Here is a 17358-nt window from a genome sequence, read left to right on the forward strand (position 1 = left end):
CTGACTCTGACTAAAAATAAAATATCTGTAGAATGTTTGATTTAATGTGTACATGTGTATTTGTCTACAATAACACAGCACAACATAGCACCTAACATGAAGTATGCTGGAAATATATTCCAGTTATGAGGCCTGAACATATCAACATCTTAGAACAAAACAAAGCATTTTGCATTTATACCAGTAATAATGCAACAGGAACCTACCAATACTGAATGTTGTTTTTCATAGCCACTAAATAAGCATATAGAACCTATTAGAACCATTAGTTTCTGTAAATATCATGTTATATTTCCACCTTTTTCCCACTTGTTCTTTACAGCAAACTAGAACTACAAACATAGTTACTTAATAGCTATGATATAATGATACATTTGGTTATGTTCAGACGACCCAAACTATGTTCAGATATCTCTAACCCTATGTTGGAATGTAGGAGTATCAGAGCATAGGGGCATCAAACATAGGGTTGTCCCTACACATACAAGACAAGAAATATATGTTTATATGATTATCATTCGCAAATAAAAACTGAAATTACAGGTAAATATATACTGGTGCAGCAACCAGTAATTTTACTAATAAATAAAAATTCCTGCATGATAATACTGTAGTTGCAACTTTATTTTAAAAATAAGACAGCTGCCATGATGTCTATTCTGTAGTTCTCTTCTGTATTGTTGACAAAATGACTTTTCCTACATAAAAACAAGCATGTATCTATGCTTTAACACAGGTGATGCTGGCCTTTATGACAGCAGCTTTAGGGCCCTCACAGCTGGCACTATGCGGTCCATGGTGTCAATTTCTGAAACAAAAGTTAAACAATAGAAGCCATCAAAACATCATACCACAGTCATCGTCAGAATAGTATGTGGTAGTATTGATTAAAGGCAATGCATGTTACAATGAAGTTTAACAATAAGAATTGATGACTGATGACAAGATGTAAGAAATGATGAACGGAATAAATGAATGGATGAATGAATAAATGGATGCAATATTTGACAGACAAGCATTGACTCTTGTCAAGTGAAGTATATATGTAACAAGAAAACATGAGGTAAGAGCATACCCAAGATGCTCTGCAGCTGCTGAACAAGATGGTGGAATGCTGGGAAGAACTTATCATACTGTTGCAGTCTGTCTAAAACACTGCGGAGTAAAATACAAATGTGAGCACTAGTACACTGTTGCCAACAAAACAAGACAATCAGAGATGGCAGACTTCACCCCCTTACTATTCAACAGGAAATAAAATATATTGCTGCACTGAGGATGAAATGTTGCCTTGTATATGTTGTTCAATTATATGGAAACACAGACACACACATATGCAAACACACACACACACACACACACACACACACACAGACAAGTCCCCAACAATACTTCTTTCCTTTCAGGTGATGTAAAAAAAATGTATATATAGTCAATCAGCCTGGAAGAATATGACAAACTGGGCATAACAATGTTGGATGGTACATTTCCCTGAATTGTGATATAATGTGATAAAACGTACCTGTCCAGACTGCTAGTGTGAAGCAGACTGTACAACTGTTGGGCTGTGGTGCTGCTGTGGGCCTCACACAGGTCAACTACTCTGTCTACAACTGTCTGGCAACTGGCACTTCTGTCTGAAGACATACATTGGGATCATGAGCACATTTCATTTTGCTAATACTGTATGAATGTACCCCCCTTTCCATTATATGCATTATTATATCCATAAACCATGCAGGTATCCATGCATCAAAGCTAACATCAAAATCATTAAAATTTACTTAAAATCCTAATACATCAACGCCAAAGCTGCAGTATGGACTGTACCATACTGACTGATAGGCAGGGGGGTTCCAGTACATACCAAGCTTCAAGGCTTCCCTGAGAGAGTTCATCATGTTCTGCATCTCCCCCAGCCTGCTGTACACTTGGTTCATCCTGACATAAACCCCATTTAGTTTTGGCACATCAAACAGCTTCTGGAAGTGTCCAACCATTGTCTGCAGCACTGCAAGGCTAGGAGCATCCTCCGTCCCCTGAAATTAATGGTACAGTCACATAATGTGGACCTAAAATCTTGTAGAGATTTCTTGGTAAAGACAAGTGACACTGGGGCTTTAAGAAAAGTTTTCTGTGGGATTTGGAGATGCAGTTCAGGGTTTGACTTGTGTTTTTCATCTTTCATCAATTTTGATTTTTAATCTCCTCGCTTGATTTAATCTCCTTGGTCTCACTGACCCTACCAAGATATACTAAACAAGAAAGGAAAAAGAATCAGTATTGAAGGTCTAAAATTTTTAAATTTTTTGGCTTTACATTCATGATTGTTACCTTGATTTGTGGAGCTTGTTTGACTTTCTTGGTGATGTCGTCAATGCTCCTTGCGATGTCAGTTGTGCTCAAACAAGCCTCTCCCTCCGGCACAGTCTGAAAAGACGTGTCCCAAGGAATCACCACTCCAGCCAGGTGGGAAACAGAATCTTGCAGATGCTATGGTTGATTAAAAAAGTGCAAAAAATGTTGCAAAATGATGCTAATGCTTAGGTCAAAATCACACACACACATACAAATCAACAAACAGAAACAGACAACCCCCAAACAATATTGAACAAACCTTGATCCCAGCCAGACTGTGTAGCCAGAGTTTGAGTTTAGGTAGCAGGTTTCTGTAGGACTTCTCACACCAGGCAGCATGGCTGTGTCCTGTCTGTCTGCTCTCCAGTACAGGGGCTCGCTTGTCTTCCACTATAGACTTCACCTCATCCGCAAACTCAACAAGGAAGATTCAAGCAGCATTTAGGATCATAGCGAAAAATTAAACTGTTCTCCAACTGAAACAAATTAGACTTACTGGAATTTTCAACCGTATCACTCGATCTTTATCAGTTTTCTGACCCATGTGCTGTAGACACGATTTTTCCCATGTTTGACATCAGCACTGGGCCAAAGTTTGTCGGAAAACATCACGTCTTCAGCACTTGGGATAGTATCCTGACTGTTTTTCATAAACAGAAATACAGTTCCAAGCTTTTTTACCTTCTCCAGCCCACTCACTCTGTCTGCTGTATTCTCAAGGGCACGGATGTGCCTCAGACCCTCCTGAAGGTCATCTACTTTTAGACGGCTGGCAAACGCCTGTGAAAGAAAGACAACACCTTGCTTCAGTGCACAGTGAACCAGTCATTATAGCCCTGATGAAGATAACAGACGGCTATCCAAATGTTACATGGCTCTAGTAAACAAGTTCTTGTGAATAAATAACTAAATTGATACTCAGTGATATGACCGACCTGTAGCCATTGTCTGCACACATCTATAGGCAGGTGGGGAATGTCGGACACTTCTGTACTCAGACTCCTGGACTCATCTTTGTGGTGTCTGCTTCTTCTGTTAGACAAGCTTCAGAAGAAGAGAAAAAATGAATGACTCATAACACTTTGTCAAACCAGTGAGCATATATGATATGATGCTGGCTAGCAGGTTTACATAGTACGATATCAAGCATAACTACATTGTACATAGTATGATTTACCTGAGGTTGTTTTGATCCAAAAGTTTCTCTGCCTTGGTCAGTCTGTGCTGCACATACTGTAACTCTTTTCTCTGTGGTCTGGGTGGGAATACACAAAATTTCTTTAAAACATTAATTATGTAAAATAATATCATGTTTTCTTTTCCTGGCACTCTGTATACATTAATCTGGCTACACTAGAATTCCCTCAGTTACAAAGAACCTTTTTGTACGTCAACTTACTTGTTAGCATTCTTGAACTTATTTTTCTGTAATCAATCTGTTTTTGTAATTATACTGTCACCTGTAAGTTGTGTACATGTAAGTAGTGGGTACCTGGTGTTGAGTTCCTCCTGCAGCTGGTTAATCTGCACCTGCAGCTGCTTGTTCTCTGCTGTCACCTGTTCCACCTGCTTCTGTTTCTCTTCCAGCTGAAACTCGTAGGACTGGAGCAGAAACATACAACACGTGGCAGATGCCTTATGTAAGATGTCACGAGAATGCAAATGTAGAAATGCAAAATTGACAGGCAAGTTTACATTTGTATATTCAAAATTTAATGTACTTGTATATGCAATACCCTTTGCTTATCAAAGCTTTACAACCAATACAGAAAGAAATGTTGAAGACAGAAGAATAACATGTAACTAGATAACACTCCAAACCTTGAGTAGAGCCTTGTAGTTAACAGTGGTGTCAAAGTTGGGGGAGTCAGCAGTACTTAATATATCTTCTGTCACGCCCTCTTCTCTGGAAATGAGCCAGTGATGACATAATGAACAAAGATAATGAATAATTGCACTATTTGGACAAATGAATGCAAATGGAACATCATGTCTATCATGAAGATAAGCAAATAGATAAGTAAATAAGACCATGTACATAACTACGTAAGAAATCATATACTGTATACAGTACATTATGTTTATCTGCATTAGGTTCTTACCTTTCTTCCCCAACACCATGTGTGCTGGTAGTTTGAGGTTGACCTGCCTGGGAATGTAGTCTCTTTTCCTCCTGTGGAATATACAGGTACATGTTTGTCAAGAACACAGCAGTGTACTAATTATTAATTATCACATAGCTATTGTTAACCAATTTGAAGTCCCCATTTCTATTACATACCACTAGTTATCACATGATCCAGACTACTGGTATTGAACACTATCGCAGCCCAGATATGACATAAAAGGAATACAAACCTCATGTACTGCTAGTTTGATCTTGGCCTTCATCTTATGAATGCGCTGGCGTTGTTCCTGTACTGTAGTCTCCAACTCACGACATCGCTGGTCTAACGTGTTCTGTCTGTCCTCCAGTAGCTGGACTTCACTTCTGTGCTGACGTTCCTTCTCTGTCTTCTCTCTGTCTAAAGTCTGGTACAAAGATTCGGTGTGCAGAATGTTAAATATGAAATAAACTGGGTGACTTGCAAAACAGGGGTCAGAATACATTTCTGCATACCTGCACCAGACAAATTTTACCTGCACAACTCGGAATTTAGGAAGCATGGATCATACTAAAAACTGTTCAAAAACGGTTGCCATCATTTCTTCAAATTTAACCTCATCCTCTGTACTGTAGTTAAGATCAGCTCTCTACTTCTGCTGGCTACCATGAAGAGAGCAACAGTAGGGAGCTGGTGGTAACAACAGAGGATGGCAGCCAGGTTATTTTTGATTGTGATATATGTGCAGGAACTGTGCATACCTTAGCTATTGTCTGTGACTCCTTGAGTTGTTTTTGTAGCTGCTCCAGTTGTTGTGATGGTTCTGCAACAGTTGTCCTGCCAACCTTCTCTCTACAACGTACAACAGTTAAAGTAAACTTTGTTATATACATTGTAACGTTACATATACTTTACCCAATTGCAACGAAAAGTATTTTTGTAAGCTTGGTACTGAATTTTCAAAGGAGGGGAGTAATTTCCTGACTTTCCTTTACAGAGAGATGACTTTCATTAAGCAAATACAGGCAGCAAACATACATGGTTCAATAGTATTATATGTTAATCCCCAACAGTACTCACTTGAGCTGGTTGTTAGTCAGGATCAGGTCCTGAATGAGGACCTGGCGGCGGTCGCAGTCTTGCATCAGGCTCTTTAGGCTGTCTCGTAGTGACTGAGCTGTGGCACTGTCAAGCACTGTCACATCTACATCAGTATGATACACAATACAACATCATTATAAACTACAATCTCCTTAAGCTTGTTGTTGGTTTATATATAGCTGTGCTATACCATTGTGTATTTTACCATTTCATACACATTCATAATTCTACTGCTCTGCCTCACCACCTGTATTTTCAAGAAGATACCTCATCACAAACTCATCACACCTGCACCTGCAAACAGTATGTCTTGCTGTATATAGATTTCACAGCAACCTCTGGATTTTCACCATGCCAGTTATGAATTGTCACCATGCTTACAGCCGCTATGCGTCTACTCTGATGCCTGCGGCTTGATTGAGGAACCAGTAATACGTTTCCTCACCGTGACCCTCAGATCTGATATATCTGATATGCACAACTATCTCAGTATGTGAATACATATTTCTGTACTGACCAGTAGACAGATGGCCAGGTTGTACAGGAACTATGACAGGCAGGCCATGTTCCTTCAACAACTGGTTCACCTCAGTCCAGGCGTTCTGGAATAAAGACAATCAAAGCAAAATATGGGGAAAACAGACGAATGTGTCAAAATTCTGATCTTTTCCAATTCTGATCAGTTGCTTGAGCTATCAAAACAAACTTTTGAATGCTAAATGTGCTATTTCTTGCATACCTCAGAAACAAACAGCGAATGTGTAGTTAACTGTACTATACTAAGCTCTAGTTGAAAGACATTTGTAACACATAGTAGCTAGGAATGGTCCTTGGCCTAACAACTCAGTGTCAAGTGTCAAGTACAACATTCAACAGTTTGAACTTGGCACTGAAATGAGCACAATACCTCCATATTGGCGGGTTTCAGCTGTGTTTTCTTCACTCACAGTCCCGACACCACCATCTGAACAGGCCCATATAGCGGCACTACCGTGTAGACACGGTTGGAGGAGCAGCTTCGCCGTTACATCAAGTATTCCCACAACAAACATGAAAACATCACGGGCAGACGAATTCGGCGCCCTTCGGTCCATTCATCCTACTGACGGCCTGTTACACTTGTTATAATAGGGGTGGTCTGATTTTTCCACTGAAAGATTGCAAAGTTAATAGACCTGAAAGCAACAATTTATAACTGGATAAAAGTCTTATGAGGTATAAATATGACAGAAGTTTTGTGTAATATTCGTATTAATTATGATTCGTAGCTTATTTTACTTTGCTTTGTAGCATTTCCTTTCTGAAATGTAATGAGCCAAAAGGTCAGTGAGAGACCCCTTAGGCTCAGTTTTAGAACGATAACTTTTTGCTATTTATCCAATATATACATGAGATTTAACAAATGTATAGACAAAGTGTTGGATGTTATTACTTTGGAATTAACTTTGAAGTTATGAAAGTGGACTTTTTTTCAAATTCTGGGTATTCATAATGAATTCACTTGTGATATTCGGTATCACCTATGTAGTCTTTGCGACCTGACAATTCCAACATGGCGGCGTCCACAAACGTGGTTAGCCCGTAACTTTCAAGAAAAATCAGAGTTTTATGCAATTATCTGTAAGCCATATACATCCAGGGACCGCTGCATAATCTCGGTAAGTCAGATAGAATATAGAAATGTGAAAACATGGGAGTAACATGCTGTTATTGTTGACATAGAGCCTCTATTATATAGTGATTTTACGTTCGAGTTTCGTAACATGACATGGAACGTTATGAAATATGTGTATCTTTTTTGATGATGTTAAGTTATTGGAATGCAATGGATGGGTTAAGAAAGATCGCAATGACTTAGTTAAATTAAGGGAAATGCATGACCATGAAAATTAGACTTGAGTTCCTGTATTATACAGGAACTACTTATGATCATACCAGTATATGAGATCGTGCAGATTATGGTCGTTTCCTCAAAATACAGTACTATAGTCAAGGACCAGTTTTCTTTAGATGTGACCAAGTTTTCACCAGTTTTATCTAATGGTTGGAACTTCGTGCTGTTACTTCTTTCAGGTCCTTTCTTATTCTTGATACCCGTGGATTGGGAAAGGAGATTTAATCATCACCATGGCAACACGACTGCTGCGTATTCTCCACCTGAGACAGCAAGCGTTAACTCTCTGGAAACGGTTGACAGTGTCAGTATGGACAGGTTACGTGAACAGGACACTTCTGTTGAGAAGATTGCCCAGTAGTACTACAGCAGTCCACAGTCAACACACGGATGTAGAAAGCGGTGTAGCAGTAGCAACCGAAGGCTCACAAAATACAGACTTGGAAACACAAAGGTTCACCTTGGAGACAAGGTTAAGAAATGCACAGCGTCTAGAAGACATCTGGAAGGAGGTAAACGATGAAGGCATGACCGGAGACAACGCAGTTCTCGCCATCTCCAAGTTGCACAGCTTCACGCAAACCATGAAGGACGAGGGAGTAACGAACGACTTGATTCTTCAAGATCCGAACTTCCTAGTCCTGTGTAATGTCGCAAATGACAGCGTGACCAAGATGTTCACGGGCAGCCTACTTTCGATGCTCAGGAACTTGCTCCTGATTGGTATGAACCCAGAGAGCAAGATAATCAAGTCCCTGGAGACAGAGATCCGCTGGCGCATGCGGAGACTGAACATGTACCACCTGTGCTTCCTGGCACAGTTCCCCATGCACGGCAGTTCCACCACGGAGAGCCAGAAGGAGCTCATGAGCGAGGTGCTGCGCAATCTGGACATGCGGTGGACGGAGCTCCGCGAGGCTCGGTCCGTGGTCCAGCTGATGGTCAGCGTGGGGCACCTCTCCACTGGCCTGATGGAGAAGCTAGAAGACAAAGTACTTCATTTCATTTATTTCAAAACATTTTAGCCCCATTAGGCTCAAATGAACATACAATTAAGAATAAATGTAACATGTTACTAGTAATAGTATACATTTTGCAAAGTCAGCAATAAAAGCACAAATACTTGTATACTATATACTAGGACAAAACATGATACATACATTTAAAACAAACATAAATGCATGTCACTTAATTAGTAATCAACACACAGATCTACATATCACAATTTTAAAAAGTAGAGGTCAGTGGTCTCGATAAAACTATTTGGAAGATAGCATTCTGAAAACTGGACAGTCCACACAGTATATATGTTAATGCAAGATGGTAGTGCATTCCAAAGCAAAATTGCGCGAATCAGAAAGGTACGTTTTTGCTGTTTGATTTAGGTACTGGAGATGGCAGAACAGCTGACACAGGAAGAGACCGCGAGAGTGCTGCAGGTCCTGGCCAATCGCGGCCGGCGGACAGTCCCGCTACTCCGCGCCCTCGCATACCACCTGTCCCGCCGACAGTTCCGTCTGGACACGGACGTCGCCTCCACCGTGGCGTACGCCTTCGCCAACCTGAACTTCCCGAACACGGCAGTTCTACAGAAGATGTCGGGGGAACTGGTAGAACAGGTGCCGCAGCTGAAACCCCCCACAGTCATCAGCTTTGCCAAGTCCTACTCCTACCTGAAGTGGCACCACCAGCCTCTCATGGACGCCATGGCTGCTTACGTCCTCACAAACCTCAAGTTTCTCTCAGAAGAACAGGTCAGGGATTAGTATGAACCTTTCAGCTTTCATTCCCCTGATCTTTAGAAATATGTAGCATTTTCCATTGATGAAATATTGCCTAATTCTCTAAACAACTGTTTTGAATACATGTATTCCAATATGTATGTACAAATTAACCTACAGATTATAGAACAAAATTAACAAAGGAAGCATACAAATAGTAAGTGTATACTCTGTACTTAAAAGCATGGATCCAGATATTAATTTACATTCAATCATTTGTATTATCACAGGTGGCAAACTTTTTGCTGGCATTTGGCAGGCTAAACTTCACTCCAAGCAGTGCCGATGAGTTCTTTGAGCAGGTAATAGAAGCATAAGGACATACACTGTAACAGTTACATTCATATGCCAGCACCTAGTGTACTTGTAATATGTACTTTAAGTTGTAGTATATTGAACCCAATCACTTTAATATGGAGACTATTAAGACGGTGTTGATCTTGGCCTGTAGGTCATAATATTAATTGAACATAAGATCAAAATGTGTAAAACCTGTGTGCACGGTGGTCCCGTTGCTATGTTAAAATCCTCGTTGCTAAGCAAATAGGCCCCGCCCACAACCCGGTGCGCTGTGAGCAGCGGCAGTATTCAGATAAACAACACAACTTTCGCCCAATATAACGCACGATGCGATTATGAAGTTAGAAAAAGAATCACGCAGACACACAAAAAATTAGTTCGCTCCCCAAATATGTATAAAATAAGAAATGACAACGTAGAATGCAATTCAAATTTCCCGCCGACTGTATGTGCGTACATAAGGTCATTTCGGGTCATTGAACTTTAACCTACCGCTACATTTCGCTAATTTACGCATCAAACACATGTTTTATCCATACTGTAAACTTTAGGACCTTTAAATTTCATTTCTCTTCTAGAATTTTTGTTGTCTGTGAGTTTTTAACTTATTTTGTCGATTTTCTAGTATGTTTTCTCCCATAATTCCATAACGGCGCAAGAGAATCACGTCATTTTTTTCAAGATGGCGGCCAGATGTTTACTTTTCCGATTGGTGTATTTTTCATCGAATTCTACCGATAGGATCGGGAGATATTGCTCAAAATACATTTTCTGCGTTTTAGTTCAAAATTCACGTGGAACAGAGGGTTTGTTTTAGAGTTATAATGAGGACGTCGGGTGAGATCAGAGCGGTTCGTTCTCACCTCCTTCCCAGGAAGGCCAGTGAAATGGAAATTTCGACCAGCGTGGCCCTATTGTTCTCCTCCCGGGCGCGAGTTTTAAAGACAACAGTGCGTTGGCTTGATGCAAATCAACCGCGATACTGTCCCTTTGAGAAGATTTTCTTTGACAGTTCGAGGAATTTTTCCAGTCGTATATATCGTATTTATCAGGGAAAGTTCATATTCCCCAAGTGGACGCCTATCATTGTACCGTGACAAAGAGAAGTCAAAACTACGTCGCGGTAGCGAACGAGAATAAAATTTACTTCCCCACCGTATGTTTTTTTAAGCTTCTTGGCTTATTTGGACGACATCATATGGTAAATCTAAAACTCTCCCCATCCGTTCCGTCGTGCAACCGTGTCGAAGTCGTCGGTTGGAACCTGAAGCTCCATAGTTTGAAGAAATAATTTTGACAAAAATCACAAAAGCTTTGTGTCGGCACGCGCGAGTAACTGAAACATAGCATCGACAATGATCGATAAAAATGGTTGCTAGAGATAGAACGCTGAACATTGCCTTGAATGTGTTATTTAGGATTTGAAATGCAGGTAGGTGTATAACCTCCTTAGCTACACGAATTAAAATAAAACATGGGGCTATAGGTTTATAAACTGTGACACAAAATGGCGTCGGTTTGTAAACAAGGGAAAAAGGAGGGAACCGGTCTAATCCAGATATGTTGTGAAAAAACTCTGGCTTCAGCCGACTTTCTTATACAAAGATTTACTATTATACTTCTACTATTTTTAAAATCTTCTTAGTATGGTTATGTTTTTAGTACGGTCTATCATTTGACTCCAGAACGTTACGATGTATTCCCCGTATTAGACAAAGTACTCGGCACGCCGGCCAAACAATCATGGCTTCTGTGCTGTTTCCGCGCCGTAAACCTCGTTTAGTAACAGGTACAACAAGAATACATGTATAAGAATGTATCTGAACAGTATGTAGTGTGTTTTTGGTAGAAGTTCTTGAATAATCACTCGAGTCTGGAATTTTTTAGACTATATTCTATATGTTCTGTCATGCAGCCGATGCCGGCTACAAATTGTAGCACAGTTGCGAATTATTGTTGGTGGCATAAGGAAATTAAACATGGCTTGAATGAGTGTTGGGGCATTGTAAATTGTGTGAATTAAGAACAATAGGGGCGGGGAAAGGCGCGCATATGAAAGGACAAGATCGCGGGAAAAAAACAGCGACTCAAAGTATCACCAAAACATGCCAAGGCCCCGCCCGCTAAAGCGTGAACCAATCAGCTATTGTTGCCAATAGTGAAATGACTGATTGACACCGATTTCTCATTAATATTAATGATTTCCAAGTGAGGATTTTTGATGGCCTTTTTGACCATCGTGGTGTTTCTATCTCCCAGGTTGTCCCCTATGTGACAGAAGGTCTGTCCTCCTTACCCAAGTGGATGCAGCTGGACCTGGTGTGGTCTCTGGCCATCCTCGGCAGACTGACCCCAGCACTGGTGGCCAAAGTACTGACCCCATCCTTCTACATGTCACTTACAGGTCAGAGCACAAAACTCTCTCAGAATGATTTTATAATCTCATATTAAAACACCTGAATGTAGTATGTTTGCAGGGGATCAAATGTGCTACACATGTCTGCTGTTTCTACATGATGACAGTTTCAGAAGTTTTAGTTTGAAGCACTCATCTACCTGTGATATACCTGGTACTCCTAACCATGGTTGGCATAGTTGGGCAGTGTTCAGGATGCCATATTCGGTTATATGTGTGACAGGGGCTTAAACCATGCTGTTTATTTTTCTATCTCTAGAAGGACTGTCCTTCAAGGCACAGTCCGCTCTGCTGAAGATCCTCCACATTCACACCACCGTCCAGCAGGAACTGACCGGCTACTCCGGCCCCCTGCTGACCACTGAGTTCTGCCACCCCAGTAAGATCCACGTCAGCCCCGGGAAGAACAACAAGGCAGCGTTACCTGTGGTGGACACCATCGCAACGGTGGTGGGCGGGCTGCACAAGCTACGGTCTGAAGTCGTCACTCCGTACGGGTGGACTATTGGTCAGTCTCAACCTGTATACACTTACATTTGTACCTAGTAAATGTATTCGCTTGTGTTCTTAGTACACATGTACCACCTTTCATGTAAGACTGCTGTCAGATTTTTAAGGCCACTTGTGTAAGGCCAACACACATTGGCATCTTATAAATGTATTCTTTTGTGTTTACATGTACCTCCTTTCTTGTAAAAATGGTGCCTTCTTTTAGGCCAGTGCACTTCTTTTACTAATCCTTAAGCCTTCGATCCTCAAATAACAAGGGCTTTTTGGGAAAAGCTTTTTCGGGAAGGATCTTTGTGCCTTGTCAGGGCTCGAAATTAACATTGTCCCAGTGTCAAATGACACTAAATTTTCAGCTTGGGACAATTCAAATTACGTTTCGGGACAATTTTGGGGCAATTGGAAAATTCTAAGACCATCCACGTCATTTGGGAACGCGATCCATCCATCCTGCTGCAGACTGCTGGCAGCCTATAAATATATAATACTCTGACAAACATTTAAATTTGACCAATCAGGGATTCCAAATATCAGGGACGGTGCCATGCCCATGATAGTATCATGTATTTCCCTACATTTACTAATAAAGTGGACTTCAAGTTGTACAAATTCAGTTGTTGTTTTCTTATTTTTGTCATCAACTTATTTCCTGAAAAGCAGGCTGGGACAGTCCATCTTTAGTCCGGGACAATTGAAATCTATGTTCGGGACAATTCTGGGACAATAGTGAAAAAAGTTAATTTCGAGGCCTGCTTGCATGTCTAACTTTCCACTTCCTATTACCGGTATTCCTGTTACTAACACAAATACAAAAGTACTTCCACACTGACATAACCATTGTTGATGTCACCCCTCAGATTGTGAGTTTGTGCTGGACAAAGACAACCGAGGGCTGACTGTTCACGAGTACCAGGCTGACCACATCCCAGGGGACCAATCAGAACTGACGACACTACCAGATGGAAGCCACAGGTCAGTCATTGAGTTCTGTAAGCTGTCAATCAATCAGTGAATCAACCAATCAAATGACATGTTTTGGAAAGTGGCTTTTAGGAAAAAAATTATTTACCAATAAAATTTGACTGCTTTCAGTCAGTTTACAGAAGTGAAATCCTTGCAAATAGAACAGAAAAAAAAATGAATTTTATTTCTGTATTGTGAATTTTACAAAAAGACTTGAACATCTTAAATATGTAGAATATACACTATATACACTCATATGGATTTCTACCTGTTACAATTGTTGCTGTATTTGTTTTCTATCGTTGTCAGTACATACGTTGTATATTCTGGGACAGAAACTAGCAGTTTTGTCCTCGTGTATGGGATAAACAAATAAGCAAACGTGTTGTGTGTAGGTTTGCGACGCTGGTGTGGGAGTATGGGAACTACTGTCACCAAAGTAAGAAACTGCTTGGCAGGTTCTCCATGTGCAGACGGCATCTTCAGGCTGCCAACTTTACCTTACTAGAGGTGGGTTTGCTTGTAGATATAAGAATTAATCATGAAGTTTGATGTTTGTTTATACATATATGGTTATGTATATTTATAGCCTTGTGTTGCGATTTGTAAACTCATGTTTTGCCAATAAAGGTGTAGCTTTATTTGGTTGGATTATTTTGTTGTTAAGACCTTTTTTATTTCTAGTTATAGACACAAAACCAAATACCAGACCCACACATATGCACACTTATACACTCGTATGCATACGTGCACACACACAAACACCATGAACATACACACACATTGTATCTCATGATTGTTGCTACCTGTCATTATGCTTACAATGTATCTTATAGTACATACATATGTATCTGAAGTTGTTTTTTTTTTACAGATACCATTTTACGAGTGGAAAGAGCTAAAGTCAGAGTTCCAGCGGGTAGAGTATATCAAGGACAAGATACGTAAGGCTATAGCAGAGGAGGCTGTTAATGTATTATAGCCAGCATATACAACATAACAAAGTAACAAGAAATCTGTGAACAAAAATAGAGTTTGGTATTATAATGTTCAAATGTTAGGATATTGCGAACAGTTCTAAGGGTTATCCCATTTGATTAAGGGGGGTGATCACCTTGCATATCAAATCCTATCTGTCTTACAGTCACTTATATTATGTACTGGACCACTCCTCTGGCATTTTCATGGAATAGACCTTAATTTTCAGTTAGGACAGAATTAGTATTCAGCAGTGACTTTGGACATGCATTCTCAAAGTAGGATAATGTTACCACTACCAGGGCTATTACAATCAAAATCAAGATTAAGTTACTTCAATTTTTCTGCTCACAGTCTGCTCTATCTAAATGATGTAGGATACACGACATAGTACTATACTGTGTGTGCAGTTGTCAATAATACATCTATGGAATTAAAATGTCTGTTAAAACCTGAAGCTGTTACTGTGTGTTTCCTACTTTTATGTCAGAATCAGTTAGATTCTGTTGTACTCCGTGTGGAATAGATTTTATTTGACACTTGTAATTTCCACTGTGATTCAGGAATATAGTCTACATGGCTCCTACACAGATATGAGTTATTTCTTCCAAATCTAAATCTGTCTGCTATCTAGTACTCTAGATCTAGAGACGTGGAGAGAGGTAAATATGACCAAGGACAGGCATGTTCACGTGTGTGTGTGTGTGTGGATAGTGTTCAGCACCAAGGACAGGCAGGTTCACGTGTGTGTGGATAGTGTTCAGCACCAAGGACAGGCAGGTTCACGTGTGTGTGTGTGTGTGTGTGTGGATAAAGTTCAGCACCAAGGACAGGCATATTCACGTGTGTGCGCGTGGATGGTGTTCAGCACCAAGGACAGGCATGTTTGCCTGTCTGTTCAGCACCAGGGACAGAAATATCTACCTATGTATCGATAGTCTTCAGGGACAAGAGCCTTACACTTTCTTAAAAAGCCAACTCCGAAGACTTCCCACGATCAACAGCGCTCACAAAGAAGGTCTGATGCAGAGAATCCAAGAGTGAGAAGCACTGCGCGCCTCATCGAGACAATGGTAGACAGCACTGTGACATAACAGGCGACACAGAAAGCCGGACGCACGTGGTCATTTTCTATGTGGACATGAATATGTACACCACGTACTCGCCAGACCACAAATGATGTGTATAAATTGGAACCTCCGGACGCTTGCAGACAGAAGACGCCACTGTTTCAAGGCATCAACTGCTCCTTGCTGCACCACATGTACACATCCGTGTAACCGTGCGACATCCGCTGTCTTACTACTGACCATTGACATCCAGGCAACCCAGGACGAAAAGGCACGTAGTTTGACGTTTACTTTGCTTGACGGCAGACAGTGACAACCTCCGTATTTTTTCCTCCGTAAATTTTCCTCCGTAGTAATCATGAAAGTAGGTGAGTTGTTCTTGCTCGTAGCTGTAGGATTGTTGTGGTCGGGATGTGCCTGTCTCCCGACTGACTGTAAAATCAAGAAGCGGGTGGGGTCTTCTAGTGGCACAACCATTGAATGTAAGTTTCTGGGCCTCAGAAAGATGCCTTACGATATACCGCCGGACGCAGACCGGCTCGAACTCGCCTACAATGCCATCAGAAATGTCCCGTGTCTGCCGCGTCTGCCGCGGCTCTTTGCCCTGGACCTGAGCGAAAATGATATCGAGACTGTAGCTTGGCCATCTCTGAGAAATTTGCCGGTTTTGGAAGTTCTCTACTTAATCGGAAACCGGCTGCAGCACGTACAGATGAACACTGTCTTAGAGTACCTTCCCAAGCTGAGATATGTCGACTTGACTAGAAACAAACTTGCGTCCTGCTCTCCGTTCGAGCTTGGCTGGCCACGGGTGAGCTCGTTAATTATCAGGAACAACCCCTCTCCGTGCGGCTGCGACCTTTTCAATTCCTACGCGCATCGTGAATATTGTAGCCAGAAGAGAGCCGAACTCGAGCCTCTTTGTTTGCTATGTTCGGTCTGCTTTTTTGTCTCCGGTCAAAAACATAAAGATATTTACTGCAAACAGCCTGACGAACTGAAGCAGCCTCCTCCGTCGAACGTGTCTACGGAATGTGAAAAACATGCAAAGCAGCCGACCACCAGAGCCAAAGAAGCCACTACAGAAGTAGGCTCAGCCATGATGATCACCGGTGAAAGTCACACGACAAGCTCTGAGCCGATTCGCGATTCACCCAACACGCTGCGAGTGACTTTATCGCGAATAAACCATTCTCCATCTGAGATTGACGCTTCTCGTTCCAAAGGCGAAGCACGGCTGCTGCAGTCTACCCCGAAAGCTGTTCCCGCTACCGCATCGGTTACGCCGAGCCCCGAAAAATCCAGACCGCAGAAAAACACTCCTCTCATCGATGGTTCGCACCACAACACCGAACTAACAAAGTCACCCTACACCACCTACCGCTCAGAAACAAGTGCTGCACAGACAGGCGTCTCAACTTCTCCCCCAAAATTGAGCTCGAAGAAATCAGCTGGCCAAGAACGCGATAGTAATATTCTTTACATCTCGATCACCATGTTTTCGATCGCGATGGCTCTGACGTTCATCGTCTGCTTGGTTCGTCTCCACGTGTACGGGAGATGCAAACTACCCTACAGAGATCGCAGTGAAAACGCCAACCCGGGAGCAGGCTCCAATTCCATTCCCCTAAACCAGATGGCGCAGCCAGACGCTATTAACTATGAAAACCGGGGCACCTGTACAGAAGAGAATCTCGATGCCTCGGAGAATGAATATGCTACAGTTGATGAGAGCTATGCGGAATATGAATACTGTGCGTGTCCGCAAACAGCAGGCATGGCTCGCGGCGCACGGTCCTGCCTGTACTCGCGCACGCCAGACATTGACTCTGCAAGTAACAGCGCTTACGGGCATAATGTTGTGGGAAACCCGAGTGATTGATAA

The 17358-nt window shown here is 41.5% G+C and overlaps 2 protein-coding genes across 2 annotated transcripts; one reads left to right on the top strand and one right to left on the bottom strand.

The window, feature by feature from the left end:
- Positions 1-654: 654 nt before the first annotated feature.
- LOC109474299 (centrosomal protein of 70 kDa-like) lies at positions 655-6711 on the bottom strand. Its single transcript, XM_019774587.1, has 17 exons — positions 6472-6711; positions 6082-6166; positions 5544-5667; positions 5225-5315; positions 4717-4890; positions 4461-4531; positions 4180-4264; positions 3851-3960; positions 3536-3613; positions 3294-3402; positions 3040-3138; positions 2618-2773; positions 2335-2493; positions 1868-2039; positions 1523-1637; positions 1076-1155; positions 655-808 (listed from the first exon to the last, which is right to left on the bottom strand). The coding sequence occupies exons 1-17, from the start codon at positions 6475-6477 to the stop codon at positions 750-752; spliced, it is 1773 nt and encodes a 590-aa protein (XP_019630146.1). The 5' UTR covers positions 6478-6711; the 3' UTR covers positions 655-749.
- Positions 6712-7074: 363 nt separating this feature from the next.
- On the top strand, positions 7075-14860 carry LOC109474304 (protein TBRG4-like). The gene is made up of 9 exons (XM_019774591.1): positions 7075-7222; positions 7638-8450; positions 8844-9212; positions 9470-9541; positions 11799-11943; positions 12215-12463; positions 13320-13434; positions 13821-13935; positions 14300-14860. The coding sequence occupies exons 2-9, from the start codon at positions 7692-7694 to the stop codon at positions 14405-14407; spliced, it is 1932 nt and encodes a 643-aa protein (XP_019630150.1). The 5' UTR covers positions 7075-7222; positions 7638-7691; the 3' UTR covers positions 14408-14860.
- The last annotated feature ends 2498 nt before the right edge of the window (positions 14861-17358 follow it).

The sequence above is a fragment of the Branchiostoma belcheri genome, unplaced genomic scaffold (assembly GCF_001625305.1).
Source record: "Branchiostoma belcheri isolate BF01 breed outbred unplaced genomic scaffold, Haploidv18h27 scaffold30, whole genome shotgun sequence".
Taxonomy (NCBI): domain Eukaryota; kingdom Metazoa; phylum Chordata; class Leptocardii; order Amphioxiformes; family Branchiostomatidae; genus Branchiostoma; species Branchiostoma belcheri.

Bases quoted from the DNA above. Each gene is read 5' to 3' on its own strand.
- LOC109474299 (XM_019774587.1), bottom strand. The intron at 1,156-1,522 runs GTACGTTTTATC...TTTACTCCGCAG, and splicing joins CACACTAGCAGTCTGGACAG to TGTTTTAGACAGACTGCAAC. The intron at 809-1,075 runs GTATGCTCTTAC...CTTTTGTTTCAG, and splicing joins GCAGCTGCAGAGCATCTTGG to AAATTGACACCATGGACCGC.
- LOC109474304 (XM_019774591.1), top strand. From the start codon at position 7,692: ATGGCAACACGACTGCTGCGTATTCTCCACCTGAGACAGCAAGCGTTA. The intron at 8,451-8,843 runs GTACTTCATTTC...TGTTTGATTTAG, and splicing joins TGGAGAAGCTAGAAGACAAA to GTACTGGAGATGGCAGAACA. The intron at 11,944-12,214 runs GTCAGAGCACAA...TTCTATCTCTAG, and splicing joins CTTCTACATGTCACTTACAG to AAGGACTGTCCTTCAAGGCA.